The 14,538-nt window shown below is 33.7% G+C and overlaps 1 protein-coding gene across 3 annotated transcripts in view; it reads left to right on the forward strand.

Annotated features, from left to right (window-relative positions):
• The window catches only part of CSMD3 (CUB and Sushi multiple domains 3), a gene marked incomplete at its 5' end in the record, with an annotated part of 769,714 nt that overhangs the window by 439,550 nt on the left and 315,626 nt on the right, over positions 1-14,538 (forward strand). For all 3 annotated transcript variants that reach the window (XM_081996335.1, XM_081996336.1, XM_081996337.1), the window contains 2 exons: positions 345-533; positions 7,718-7,834. In XM_081996335.1, the coding sequence (XP_081852461.1) occupies positions 345-533; positions 7,718-7,834 (306 nt within the window). The remainder of the gene's footprint in view (positions 1-344; positions 534-7,717; positions 7,835-14,538) is intronic.

Consider the following 14,538-nt stretch of genomic DNA (forward strand, 5'->3'; position numbering starts at 1 on the left):
ATAACAAAGTTTGATCAGGGAAAAATAAACACTCAAAATCAGAATTTTGAGTGTTTTGCAAGCTCAGCATCAGGGAAAAAATTACTTAATGTTACCGAGATAGGATCAAACTAAATATCCTGTAAATTTATGTGATGTTTTTCTCTGCAACAGTGGCAGGATGCAATTCATTATCCATAACATCTTATAATGTTAGAACAGTCAGACAGTGCAAGGATAATTCACTGAAAATGTGTGATGATGAAACCTTCACCCCCACTCACAGCATAGTGAATGACTTAAATTAATTAAAAATAATGTATAGGTTGTTTATTTAGTTCTCCTTGTTTGTTTGTTTAATCTAGGTGTAACTGTTAATACTTACTCTTGCTTGGACCCTGGCATACCAGTACATGGACGTCGTTATGGACATGACTTCTCTATAGGTTCCACTGTCTCATTTAGCTGTGATCCAGGTTATAGGTTGAGTCATGAGGAGCCTTTGCTATGTGAAAAAAATCACTGGTGGAGTCACCCACTCCCAACTTGTGATGGTAAGAATGAATGGATGAAATACAAAGTACCTTAATATATACACATTTTGCCAAACTATTATGAGTTAAAAGTTGGAGTTAGTACAAGCTTAATTTTTAGGAAAAAAAGTAATTAGAGGAAATAAATGTTATATACCTCTGTGTGATGAGAATGAGTAGAAAATAATGTATAATTCTTTAAATCAACAGATTACTTAAGATACATCTATCTGAATATATGTTACTGTGAGCTAACTGATTGCCAATTAGCTCAAGGCATGCAGGGTTAATCTATATCTAGTTATAAAGAACTTATTACAAGCGACAAATACTTGTGTTTGAGTATCCATCTATGGACACAGGTGTGCTGACATATGAAACATGAGATGCAGTTTATTTACACCTGACTCAAAAACTGTATTTTCTCCCATTTCATGTTGATCGCTGTGTTCCTAGCATGTTAATGGAGCTTGATACCCTTTAATCACTGTAGGAACTGATTAGGGCCACATTTTACCTGATGGTTAAATGTATGGTTGTTAAACGAGACAAAACCAACATTGCATAACGTCATACATTTTAAAGTCTCAAGCATATTATTAAAAAAGTCTGCTTGAAAAATTATCTAATAGTTTCACTTGCCTCGTGTTATCTGAATTGTTGATTTTAATCTGTTTTTCTAGTTAGGGTGGTATCAATTATATTTCATATTAAGAAAGTATATTGTAATGGTTATTAGATTTTGTATTTGAGATGTTTTCATCTCAAAATAATTTTTTTCCCTCTGAGCATGGTATACGCTTTTCTTATGCTAAAAAATGTTGTCAGGAAAAATGTACCCACTTAATCCTAGAGTATTATTTAACAAAAAAACCCGAACTTCTGTGAGCTACATAATGCACATGATGATATACCTTTTCTAAAACAGTTCTTAGTGTCTCAGGACACTCAGAAAGAAAAAACAGAATTTGAATGAAGACTAATGAAAAATCTCACCAAATCATGTGTGATTTGCCATATGGAACTATATTAATTTTCATTATATTTCTTTCTTTAAAAGATGGTAGAGGTTTTCTTGGCCTTCAACGTATTTAGTTAGCAAATGCTTTGCTTTTTATATTTGAATAGGTTGAACATGTCAGTATATGATGATATTCAAAATTTGTGGTAGAAAGGGTTGTGAATAATCACTTTCCTGAAAATGGTACTCCATAGTTCAGCAAGCCCTTTTCCTAAAGCATTCTGCTTCTCAGTCAGGTTCTTGGAATGAAGAATTGCAGGATTCCCACAGCTCACAGTCAAAAGGATTATATTTTGCTGAATAAGCCATAAACATAAGACATGTTTTCTTACGGTGATAGGCACTAGATGTTAACCATCTAAACAAACAGTATTAACACACTCCCTATGAATATTGTGCTCTGCTGTAAAATAAACTTACTTATTTTGATAAATTTCTTCCTCAAGATGCTGAGCTAGCATACAATTCATTAAGTAAATGAGATTTTTTTCTCCAGAGCACATTGCTAAATGGCAGTTGTCCATTGAATAAATATGCTCTAAAGGCAGGATTTGGTACATTTATTCTAGTAAATTTAATCAGTTCATGGCTGAACTAATTTTAACTTCATTGCTGAATTTCTTCTCTGGTGGAATGTTTTTAAGTAGGATCCAGAGTCCTTGCAGCCCCCAGGGAAAAAAGAGCATTTGCTAAATGGCCTGTTCTTTGCATCAACTATGAGGTTGGGTTTATATTCATTGTACCACTAATAAACACATTTGTCAGTGTTCTTGCTCATTCAATATATTACTCTGACAGTTTCTGATGTGCAGAGTTCTTTCTTGATTGTTCTTTTTGATAATTACATCTCTTTTTGATAATTACATCATGTAGTGATATATAGACAGATCATGACAATTGTGCAGACAGATCATGACAACTCATGAGTTGTGTTTTGGAGGAGAAGGGTGTAGAAAAGTTAAAAATTTAGACCTCTTAGAACCAGTCCTTCCTCAAAGTAGAAGATTGTGTTGACTACAATTTTATTCTTTGAAGGAGATATGTATTCTCTGTGTGTATATGTGTATACATACATACAGAAACACAGTTTTATATATGCAGAAGTATAGCAAACCATTTCTGGGAAAAAAAAAAAATAGAGCTCTCTGACCTTTGAGGACAGTAGAATCTATTCCTGCTCTTTAAAGGGAAGTACTTAAGGAAAATATTTTCAGAATCATAGAACAGTTATAGCTGAAAGGAACCTCAGAATGTCATCTAGTCGAAATCCATACCTCAAAAAGCAGGTCCAAGCTGGATGTTAGATCAGGTTGCTCAGGATCCTACACAACTGAGTTTTACCTCCAAGGGAGGAGATTCCACTTGATCCCTGTGCAATCTGTGCCATTGTTTGATCACACAATAGATATTCTTAACATCTGCTGAGAATTTCCCATTTCCCAGTTACATCCATTACCTCCCATCCTTTCACTGTGGTGAAAGCTACTTGACTTTATAAAGTACTTGAATGTCTTTAGACTTTTCAAGACAGCAACTCCACTATGTTACAATAAGTTATACAACCATAAAATTAAGGCTTCAAAGAATGAAAAGTAAAACCTATAACTTTATCAAGACATCAGTCTCTTTTCAATAAATTAATTGGTCTGTATGACCAATTTCTGGATAGCTGTCTCGGCAAAATATTTTTTATTTCTTTTCAGAAGAAGTGGTGCTGATCAAGGCCTAGACTTTTGCCTTTTTTTTTTCTTCTTTGGTTCATGGGTAAACAGCTTTTTTATTCACACAGACCAGAGAAAAATTATCGATATTATTGTGTACATTAATTTCTCCGAAACAGTTAATCTGAAGATGTGGTTTGGTCTGTATACCATAAACATGGGACACGTTACCTAGGAAACAAACATACAAATAAATAACAACCATTCTTTTCAAATGAGAATATGTACAGGCCTTCAGAAAATAGTCATACGCAAGAGAGGGAAAATAGATGGTTTTGAGCTTTGCTTAGAAAATATTGTATTACATTTACACCATTTCTGTGTAACATCTACATATGATTCATTGGGTACATATCTATCTGGACACCCTTGAATTTCTTGACTAATCTCCTTCCAGTGCTTAACAAATAAGACAAAATTTTGTCTTATCATATCCTTTCTATATGAATATTATAGTAGAATTTTTTTTTTAAGCTTTGAATATATGTGAGGAAACTTATACTACCCAAAATATTTAAAATATATTAATGTAAAAGTTACATACCTAGTTAAAAGTGTACAGTGCTTTTTATTCATCATAATGTGAAATTGAATGTTAATACATAATCATTCTTATTCATTATTTGAATTAAGAGTTAATATTGTCATTCAACTTGGTCTTCATTTACTTAGAAAATTAATAAAAAGCAAGAAAAATGCTCAAGCAAGATAGAAAAAGGTTAAAGTTTATATTGAAAACACCTAGATGTCCAATTACTTTTGCAATACCATGATGAACATATCCAGGAAATATGGCAGAAGTTTCTGTTAAGACATCTCTAAGCTAAAACCAATATTTTTCTTAAAATATAACAGTTAAAAATCCTGCTGCAAATATTCAGTGTGGTAGATGTCAGAATTGGGAACAGATAATATGTCTCAGTCTGTTTTAGATTTAAACAAGAAGGTAAAAATACAACAGTTTATGTTGTGAGTAATCTCAGCTACACTAGTTTCTATTAGGTTAGTGTCTTGTGTAATATAACTCAAGTCCAAGGTTTCTTTCCAGAGGCTGGTTGTAATAATTTGATGTCCATATTGTTATTTACAAAAAATTTCCTGCAAAACAAGTGCATATGTGATCATTTACAATAAAAGAAAGTATAAGTAATTAACCTAATACTGTAAGAATTTATTTCACCTAAACAACTGGCTTAGCCACTGAAACCCACTATAGAATTTTAATCTTCATTTGCAGTTATCCAAAACTTGCTTCTCGTCACATCATTTCTGATCACTGTAGTGCTGCAGAGATACTTTATACTGTACATCCAGGCACCTACCTGTATTTCTTTGAGTCACTTCTATATTTTGTTCTCATTATTTTTTGTTACTTTGTTTCTCACTATTCTGAAAACATAGTAATGGAGTGAAAAAAATAATTACACATGTCTTGATTCAGCTTCTATGGTTGCATAGCAAAGAAATTATTAATTACCATGTTAGCAACACAATATTCCATTTTCCACATTAGAACACCAAGCTAGGGCTTCAGTTATTTGTTTATGTATTCATTCTACTTTTAGCCAGTCCTAGCCTCCAACTCTGTATAATCAGATAAAGTGAAAGAAAAGTTCCTTGTAGAATCTGGAAAAATGTGTGGAGTTTATATTTTGCTGGTTTTACTTTCTTGTGTTTTTGTTTTCATTTGCACTCTGAAAAAGAGTCAGATGCTAGTAGTGATATTATATGCTTGGGCTGTCTGCCATCTTATCAGGACCAGTGCACATTTTACATTTCAGATGTGTCAGCCTGGCTTTGTTTGTAAAATGCTGGTCCCTTCATGCCTTTTTTTTTTGCCATCTGCTAGCCTTCATAGAGTTACACTGAGTGCCTGATGGCATGCCATAGATGTTTTGTCACCATTTACATTCCTGAAAGGTTTTCCAAACACCCACTGTAAAATACATTATTTGTTCAGTCTATATCCTATCATAAAAACTGATGATTGCATTTTCTTATTTAATAGGGCTGACCTAAGGTATAGACAAAGTAGGTAGTTTCCATCAGAAGCTCCAATAACATGCTGTCATAGCCCTTATTCTGTTTTATTAATATCTAAATATAACAAGATCAAGTGATAAGTGGACAGTAGTTACCTTCATTGGCTCTTCATCAGAGAAGTAAGGAGGAAAATTAGGATGCTGGGAGGTTATTCTCCTATGGCAACAATTATGAGATTGGACACTCGTGGTCCTAGAATGTCCTATTTCAGCATATGGTACTGGATTTGCAAGTTTCCAGCTTACAACTAGGTCAAAAAGCCTTAAAATTTGGCAAGAGAAATAGCACACACAAAGTAATCATGATGCTGCCCAGACAAATATACATGTTTAAAACAGAAATGTGGTTAGTTAGAACAATGAAACAAATCTTATTCATTTCTGCTTTATAAGAAAACTGTAATTAAATGTATGCTTCTGTTTATTCAGTGCCCTAAATATAGTGATGGCAGGCAGTGCAGTAACCTCATCATGTAAAATTGTTGACCTTTATGAAAACATTCCACAGTGCTACTGAAGTGTCTGAAAAATGCATGTATTTCCTTGAGACAAATGTCTGCTTAGGTACAGGGTAAGAAGGTACATTCTGAATATTCTCTTGATTCACTGTATGGCTTGTCCTCAAATCAGTTTTGAATATACTTCTACAAGCATAAAATCATGACTGGTCGACATATTCATTCTCAAATAAATAGCATTGATACCAAAAGCAAAGATAGGTATAACTTTCATGATTTACCCCATCAATGTCTAGCAGAAATTTTCAGAAGTAGAATAAATAACAAGTTATAGTAGAATAAATGGCATGATGTAACAAATTACTCGCAACATCTTTGGCCTGAAGAAGTATGAAAATGTTGTTTAAGCACCTTTCATATATTGAAAGTCCAAACTTCTCCCACCTTTATTCTTGAGTGCTGTGTTGGCAGCTGCTGCTGATGTTACAGGAGGAGTAGGAGCAGGTTAAACCAGCTAGTGTATGTTGGGCAGCCTCTCATAGAAAGAGGTATTACTCCTCCAGTCTGTGACAGGCTCCTTCCATCGCGCTTACTCCTGTAGCAGCAGGCTGGGGAGCACAGACATGAGCAATAGGTGACCAATGGCTTATAGAAAAAGGGGAAGAGGGATTGATAGTTCTATCGATTGGAATTGCAGACAATAACCACCATTTGCCTATCTTCCAAACTGCCTTTCAACAGCTTGAACATCTGCTAAAGAAAAAACTTTATTGTTAAAAATGGGAGTGGTGAACACTGGCTTAGGTTAAGGTGGGGCCTCAGAGAAACTACAGTTGATACCAACAAAAATTCTGAAAGGACACTGGTTGAGAGCTTGACTGCTTAAGGCTGAAAAGGGATTTTGTGTTAACTACTTTGGAAGAGCTTCTCATATTAAGAACTGCAACTAACTTTCCTAAAACAGTCTATATTATTTTACTTAAATCTCATGGAAGTAATATAGTTTGCGGGGGTTTTTTTGTATCCTGGAGCATTTCTACAAAAAAAAAATGGTAATACATTTAATCAGGCTAAGAAAAATAAAAAGAATACATGTTTTCAATCTTGAAGAAAAACAAAAGTAGAAATACTCATTTGGTTTATAATGTCTGCCCTTCTGAGATAATCTATATTCAGAGAACTATGGTCTAATAACTTTGCTTGGTACTGAGTTTTAATCACTGTTATTGATAAAACATTATTCTAAGGTATAAGAGCCTCTTCACTACTAAAAATTACTCAATTAATTTCATATTTCAAAAGCTCTGGTATATAAATTCACCATTAAAATGTAATGGTGAATTATGAAGATATTTATGCCCGTGTTGTAAGATCTTATTTTTGTATTTTGTATTAATTCAAGCTGTAATTTAATTTTTATATTGTTCAATTACTGATTATGTTTCAAAGTCACTATTGATCCTGTAGACTTATTCTTATATTGGCAATTGTTGTTATAACTTGCACTATAGATATAGATGCATATCCAATAATTAGATACAAGAAATGATGTCATGCTTCCCTGCAATAATATTTTCAGTCAGTAATTCTTCAATAACGAGATCCACTCTATGGCATTTTAACTCTCCAGCCTTAGCTTCTGGCTAAAGTGATATTGTTGGGCTCCTTATCTTGTGCCCTCCTCTTCCTGCTGAACTTGAGACTCTCACAGAGTCTCAAGAAAATGTGAAAAAGCAGCTAAGGAAACTTACTTTTCATTTTCTACTACCTATTACAAAGTATGTTAATTATTAATTAATTAAATTTATTTTCATATTTTGTAAATATGGGTTGTAGTTTTATGTGGAATTGAACCATTTGACTACCTATTTTTATGTCATTTTAAAGCCAGACATTTTTTTTAATTTTTTTTTCTTATATTTTGTCTCATCTGTAAGTTTTATATTAATGATTTTATTTCTAGCTTTATGTGGTGGAGATGTTAGAGGACCTAGTGGAACGATTTTATCCCCTGGTTACCCTGATCTGTATCCAAATTCTCTGAATTGCACATGGACTGTGGATGTTACCCATGGAAAAGGTAAATAAATCCTTTTCTCTTCTTCCACCTATTTTTTTTTAGTATATAAAACCAATATTCTGTGCTACACATGTAGATCTAGGTTAGAAGCAATGAACTAGGAATTATGTTCCTGATTTTTGGTTTTGTTCATGTTGGTTGTAGTAATTCCTAGAATTCCACATGTGAACTAGGCCCTAACTCTTTCTATAGAACAGAAAGTCCCTAAAAGTTTATAGTCCACTTAACAGATAGTTGGATGTGTGCACATTAATTCATAAAGGTGAAAGAGGATGAATGCTTTTTCTGTGTTGAGGAAGAAATGTTGTAGAGAGATTAGCTGGAAGTAGTCATTGATATTTAGACTTGGTATCAACAGAAGAATCTGAAGTGAAGACTTAATGAAAATGTTATTCATATTATGGCATAAAAAAGGAATGGAGTTAATGAGAGGCGTTGTTTAAAAGATTGCTCATTATGTATATTTATATACATTATTACTAGCTGTTGACAAGGAAGTGTCAGAAAGACAAGTCCTATTCTTTTGAAGAAAAGAAACTGTTTCAGCTTACTGAGACACATTTTCAGGGTGGCAGCATATAAACGGCAGTTCAATATGCATTTATGTATTGAATAAATAATATCATTAGAAATAAACATAGAGGGAAAAATAAATAATGGAAGTCAATAAGAGAACATTTAGAGAGGTAAGAAAGAATTACAAAATGACTGATCACAGAAGCTGAGGGACAGGAGACTTTTAAGAAATGGATGGTTATTTGTTGAAGGGAGATTTCAAGATAAAGATGTAATACTGGTTTTAACTTTTCTCTGAGAAAGGATCTTAGTAAGAGTTATTTCAAAGAAGTAAAAGACACACAGGAGATGTTAGAAAACACTCAGCACACAAATGGAAGTTCTAAATTCCAGACAGAAAAATTGTGTTGAAATAGTGTGTCCTATATGCTTTCAGATGAAAGGATTTGGGACTAGATGAAAAGAGATGGTTAAACTTTTAGATTTTTTGTCAATATTTTATTCTAAATATAGGACTGACTGACTAGTACTCTTGTACTCTGTGGAAAGAGCTAGAGAAACATTAAGAATTTAATGTTAAGGGAAGGAGAGAAATAGAGACAGGTGTCATAAGAGAAATTGATTATAAATAGGGTGAAGTGATAAGAACACAAAAAGGAGAATTACATCTGTAACACTGGAAACAATACAGAAAAAAGAATGGAAGTGAGAAGAATGAGGGAAAGTTCAATTGTGAATTTCATCAATTTTCTCTGTGAGGGCATGAAAAATGCGACAAAGTATACTGATGATGTAGTCCCCTAAGAAAGAGTTATTGATAACATAAAAATAATACTTCCCTCACAGAGAACTGTGCTGATCTGTGATCCTCTTATTCTATTTTATACAAATAGTGTGATAGTTCCTCATCTAGATGTTATGTCACTCTGACTGGATATCCCATTTAAAACTCCTCAAAGTGTTAAAGTCGCAAATTTATATATCTCTCAAAATTGTTGCATCAGCTATTCCACAGTCTCTTTTTACCACCAAATGATGCCATTGCGTCAATATCATTTGCTTGTAAGTATCTACATTGAAAAAGCATCCTGAAAAAGTACTCTGAAACTACAGAGCCTACATCAGATGCTACATTTGCCCTTGTTACCTCTAGGTATGATACACAGCTTTTAGAGTTGCAGAAAAATAAGGTACTGTGGATGTTTTGCAAAGGAGAAAGGATGTGGGAAGAATATAACTATTCTTCTGGATAAGCAAGAAAGACTGACAGAAAGTGTAAGAAAACTGTTAACCCTGTAGTCATTTAGTTTGCACCCTATCTGAAAAGCCATTGCATAACCAGCCCAAGCTCTATAATCCAGGCATTGAAGAGAAGTAGCAAAGATGGATAAGAGTTTAACTTCATGGAGTAATATGCGACCAAAAATTATGTAAATTCTACAGTAAACATGAGCCCAGACTAAGCCATATTTTTCAGGATTCTTGAAAGACATTTTATTAACAGTTTCATTTTTCTTAACTTAAACATGGTATTACAGAGGAAAGTATTTAGAATTTTTTTTTTAATTAAGTAGGTTTTTTTGTGATTTATTTTTTTTCTTGAACCTTCAGCTAGAGAAGTACTTAAAAGTTGTGATAAAAAAAAGCTGAAATTCTCAATGTGATTGCAATTTTATGTGAGGTTGAAAAAACACCATATATAGTAAGAATCCTGAGAAAATAAATATACAGAAATAATATATACAGGGAAAGAGAGTAATAGTATAAACATACACATTTATCAGCACATATACACTGATACAGATACACACATACATATATTGGCACCAGCACATTCCTTTCTGTGTCAATAAGTTTTATACTACCTTATGGAAATATTATTAAGGAAAAACATACTAAATATGAATGCTACGTTGTAATTTGACTTGAGCATTTTGATTCACACTGCTGAAAGTTCTCCTGGAAACAACTGAAGAGTAAGGATTTGCTGTGTGTAGAAAATAGGGAATATTGTATGAACTCCACACATTTTCTTCTTGTTGGCAAAAAGTTATTAATATTTTAAGTTCTTCCTGTTATATTGCATGAGGAAGATACCTCTCCTTTTATGAAAATAAATCACAAGCTTACTTAATTAAACTTTCAACTTCTAACAGTAAAGTTCTATGTCTGAGTAAGATAGTCCATTAAGCGGCTTCTGTATTTAATGGACAAATACATATATCTTCAGGATATGACTCATCTCACACTGAAAAAGTATCTAAAGTAGATGGAATGAACTACCCTCTGAAGGTGCATATTTACCTCTATCATCTAATGTCCAGGGGGTTTATATAGTCCCTAGATGTACTGTCCATGCGGAGACTGAGTGACTAAGTTTTAGGTAGCTACCATTTGGGAAAATTAGTGTCGTACACATAAATGGGTTATTTTAAAGTGAAGGAGAAAAACTTTTTTCTAGAAATCTCATTTTAAGCTCTATTTCACGTCTAATATAATTCAACTTTAGAATCTCAAGGAATATCTTCTACTGGCCATTAACTAGTGATATGATTTTTAAAAAGTAATTAAAGTTTTCTTTAGATATTTTTTACAAATTTTGTAGTTTAATGTCAGACATCTATGAAAATATATATAACTTAAATAACATAATCTGCAAGATATTTTTTTATATATATATATATGTTAATTTTACCATTCAAGTATATATATACTTCCAGAATTCTGGAATGATTTTTCATTTGTGTTCATGTGGACCAGCATTACGATTCTTGAAGGTCCATTAAAACTTTATATGATTTTTTTTTTTATTTGTTAACTAGGGAATGGAATATGCACTTTAAATAGAGTTAATATATCTAATAATTGGTTTATTTATGAAGACATGAGAATATTTATTATATTTTGACTGTGCACTATATGTTGAAGACAAATTTATGGAGTATCAATGGTATATTTTAAACCCTTTATTAATAGAACAGTGAATTTACTCATCCCCCAACAGTCTGGAGCATAACATTGAGAAATGACATTAGAGTGCTATGTCTTCCCATCTTCATTTCAGATTTTAAATATTCCCCCTACAAAGAATAGGGCATGTGAGGCAGAATGAGAAGAAATCTACCGGAACGTATCTTTTAAAAATTTTTTCTCTGGAGAAGGGACAATCTGTCACACAGCTTATATTAATGTGATTAGAATATTTTCTGAAGAAAACTAAATTGTACAGCTACTGTTGGGTTATACCTTGGGGTTTTGCTTAGAAATGTCATGGCAATCTGGAAAATTGCTTGAAACATTCCCTTGAGTTAAACCTTGAGTTTAGTGTTTGAACAATATCCAGTGAAGCTCAGCCGTGATTCACAGGAATTCCATTATTTTGGGTTACTACCATAAAATTTTCTTTGGCATTTCTAATTTTGTTGTTGTGGTATTCATGCATGCATAAAAAGATCCCAAATTAATTTGGACTGCAGTAAATGCAACAAATACGGCCTGAATTTCAGCCCCATTCTGTGCATATCACATTTTTCTTTTAAGAGCTCTCTTTTCATGTCAGATCACTACTGTCTCCTATGGAAAATGATGATAAAAAGATTAAACCATTTAAGAGTTTACCAATCCCAAAGCTAAATTTTGTATGCATTAGCTCAAAAAATACATAATCTAACCTTGATTCCAAAATTCCATGTGTGATTTTTGCCAATTTATTGTCACACAGTCTAGGACAATAAATAGGCTGCTCAAAGCAGATGAATGGCTTTGTTCATATAATTATTACATTAAGAATTTTTAAAATCCGGAATAGATTTCTTGGATTATATAGTTGTATCCTATGCATAAAACACAACCCCATCCTGTAATTTCTATATCAGTGCTACTAAGTAAGGGTGCATTATCTGGATCTGCAAGTTTCAGCACTTTGGGGAGGGGTGGGGTCAGTTGTGTGGAGATATCTGCTTGAAAAGACTCAATAGTTCTCAAGTTTCTTTAAAGGGAAGCACAACCTAGAGGTCTCTAAGATCCAAGGGATTTCTCTTGCTCCCATTTGTATGTCCAGCTGACAGCAAGCCTAAGCATGTATCCCAGAGATGCCAATATGTACATACACATATACTGCTGGTCACACAGACTGACATGGACAGAGACAAGTGTCTTTATTGGCACACACAGAAACACCAAGAGCACTGAAACAGACATTGACACCTCAGGCAGCCAAATCCTATTTCTCTGGTTGGGCTGATGGGAACAGGAGTTTGCTAGGAGTGACACAGACTCACACACGCACGGGCATGTGCTCCCACAACCTTCCATGTCCTGGCCCAGGAGTCGGCCTCCAGATCCCCCTTCTTCCAAGTTCTGCCCCCCTGTGACCAATGGCCTTTTTACCAATTGTTGGCCCCTGACCTCATCCTGCTCACCAGGCAGTCCATACTAATTAATATTCACTAGTGGTCACGTATCACACTCTGGACAGAGGACACACACAGTAAATAGTCAGGAACAGATTTTAAAAAGAATAGAGGGCAGGCTGTCGTGGTTAGGTGCAGGATTTAGTAAGAGAGGCTTAATCGTCTCCATTTTCCCACACTTTTTCTCCCTTATCCTCCATGATCCCTCCCCTTACCCGCTTTTGGCCCTAAATATCCCACAAAAAGTTTTGTAGTCTCCAAATACCATTTAAAAACCTCATATTAAAGTTTACATAATCTCACAAATTCCCTCAAATACTTCACAGTAAATTTCTAATTTCCTTGAGACCCAAGATAACCTTCCTTAGCTCATTCTAATCAGTTACTAAGTTCTGGCTGACCTGCTGCAGTATTACAGTGATACATTCAATGGCCCATCAGTCAGAAACTTAAGAGTTCTGGTCTTTGTTAGTGTCTCCACTAAATCCTACTCGTTAAAACTTGCGTATGTGTATATATAATTTATTACTTCCTTCATCTCTTGTCTTTGCTTTCTCTACTGAAAGGTCCTTGATTGGGTATCCTCATAAATCGAGTATTCTTACATTCCAGATACCCTTACAAACTGTATTTACTAGGTGTGATCAAGTTGCATTAACATAAATGTCTAATGCCATTTGAGGCAATCTCAGAGATCCAATGTATTGTAAAAAAAATACAGGAGAATGGGAAAGAAGAAAGAAGAAAAGCTCTTTACCAAGAGCTTCTAAAGCTGCACGTGAAGTCTAGAAAAGATGTCTCCAGCACCTAAAGTGGCATAAGGTTCCTATGTTTAGTTAACTGAGTCAAGCATGGTATATCTAGCTTCAGTCTTGGATTTTGTTATCCTGTTTGGGAAGTTCTTGGGGCAGGGGAATTAGGAAGGTGAAGTATTTGTTTTGCCTACTATTAAATATCTGTTGTCCACAAGAGTACCCAAAGATCATTAAACTTCGTACACTATGTTAATCTTCATACACTACGTTAATCTTTATATACTGTGTTAATCTTCAATCACATGAATGGATCTTCCTAAGCATTACGTCATTAGATATATTTTACAGACTCTGAATCATTGGTTTATAACTTTTATGATAAAACAGAAAATGCTATTACACTAGAGTTCTCAATAATCATTTAAGCTAGCTAATGTCTTCTCCTGTTTCTTTCTCTTGACTTTTCCATGCATTCTGCCAAAGATCATGGTCTAACTTTCAGTCACAGAAATACCAAAAAAGTAATTTAATTTTGTCTATCTTGATCTTTAAGTCTTTTTATTGATATTGTGATCTAATATATATCTTCCTTTTTAGGATTTGTATCTGATGGTTTGCAAAAAAACATACTGTTGACATATGCCACATCTTATTGAGACCTCCCTTTTCTGGGGGAGGAAGAGCTGCTGTTACTGTATGTGCCATGAGAATATAATGTCATATATTTTATAACCTTTCCTTTCACTGCTGCTCTACAAGGATACTGGTGACTGTAAGAAATAAGGTTTACCTTTCCCATTCTGGCATAAACAGTTTGTAATTTTGAACTTATATAGTGCGTCATTGGATTTTACATTACAACGCAAGCATATGTCTTTGAATTCTATAAATCAAACACCCATATTTGCAGTCAAAGGCAAAAGTGAAAGATAGTGTCAAAAACAAAAGACCTGCTGCAAAGATATTTTTATACTAAAATCAGGAAAGATGCTAATTTTTGGAAAAAAAAGATTGTCTTCAT

Source organism: Phaethon aethereus, assembly GCF_964289735.1.
Source record: "Phaethon aethereus genome assembly, chromosome: 2".
NCBI classification, from domain to species: Eukaryota; Metazoa; Chordata; class Aves; order Phaethontiformes; family Phaethontidae; genus Phaethon; species Phaethon aethereus.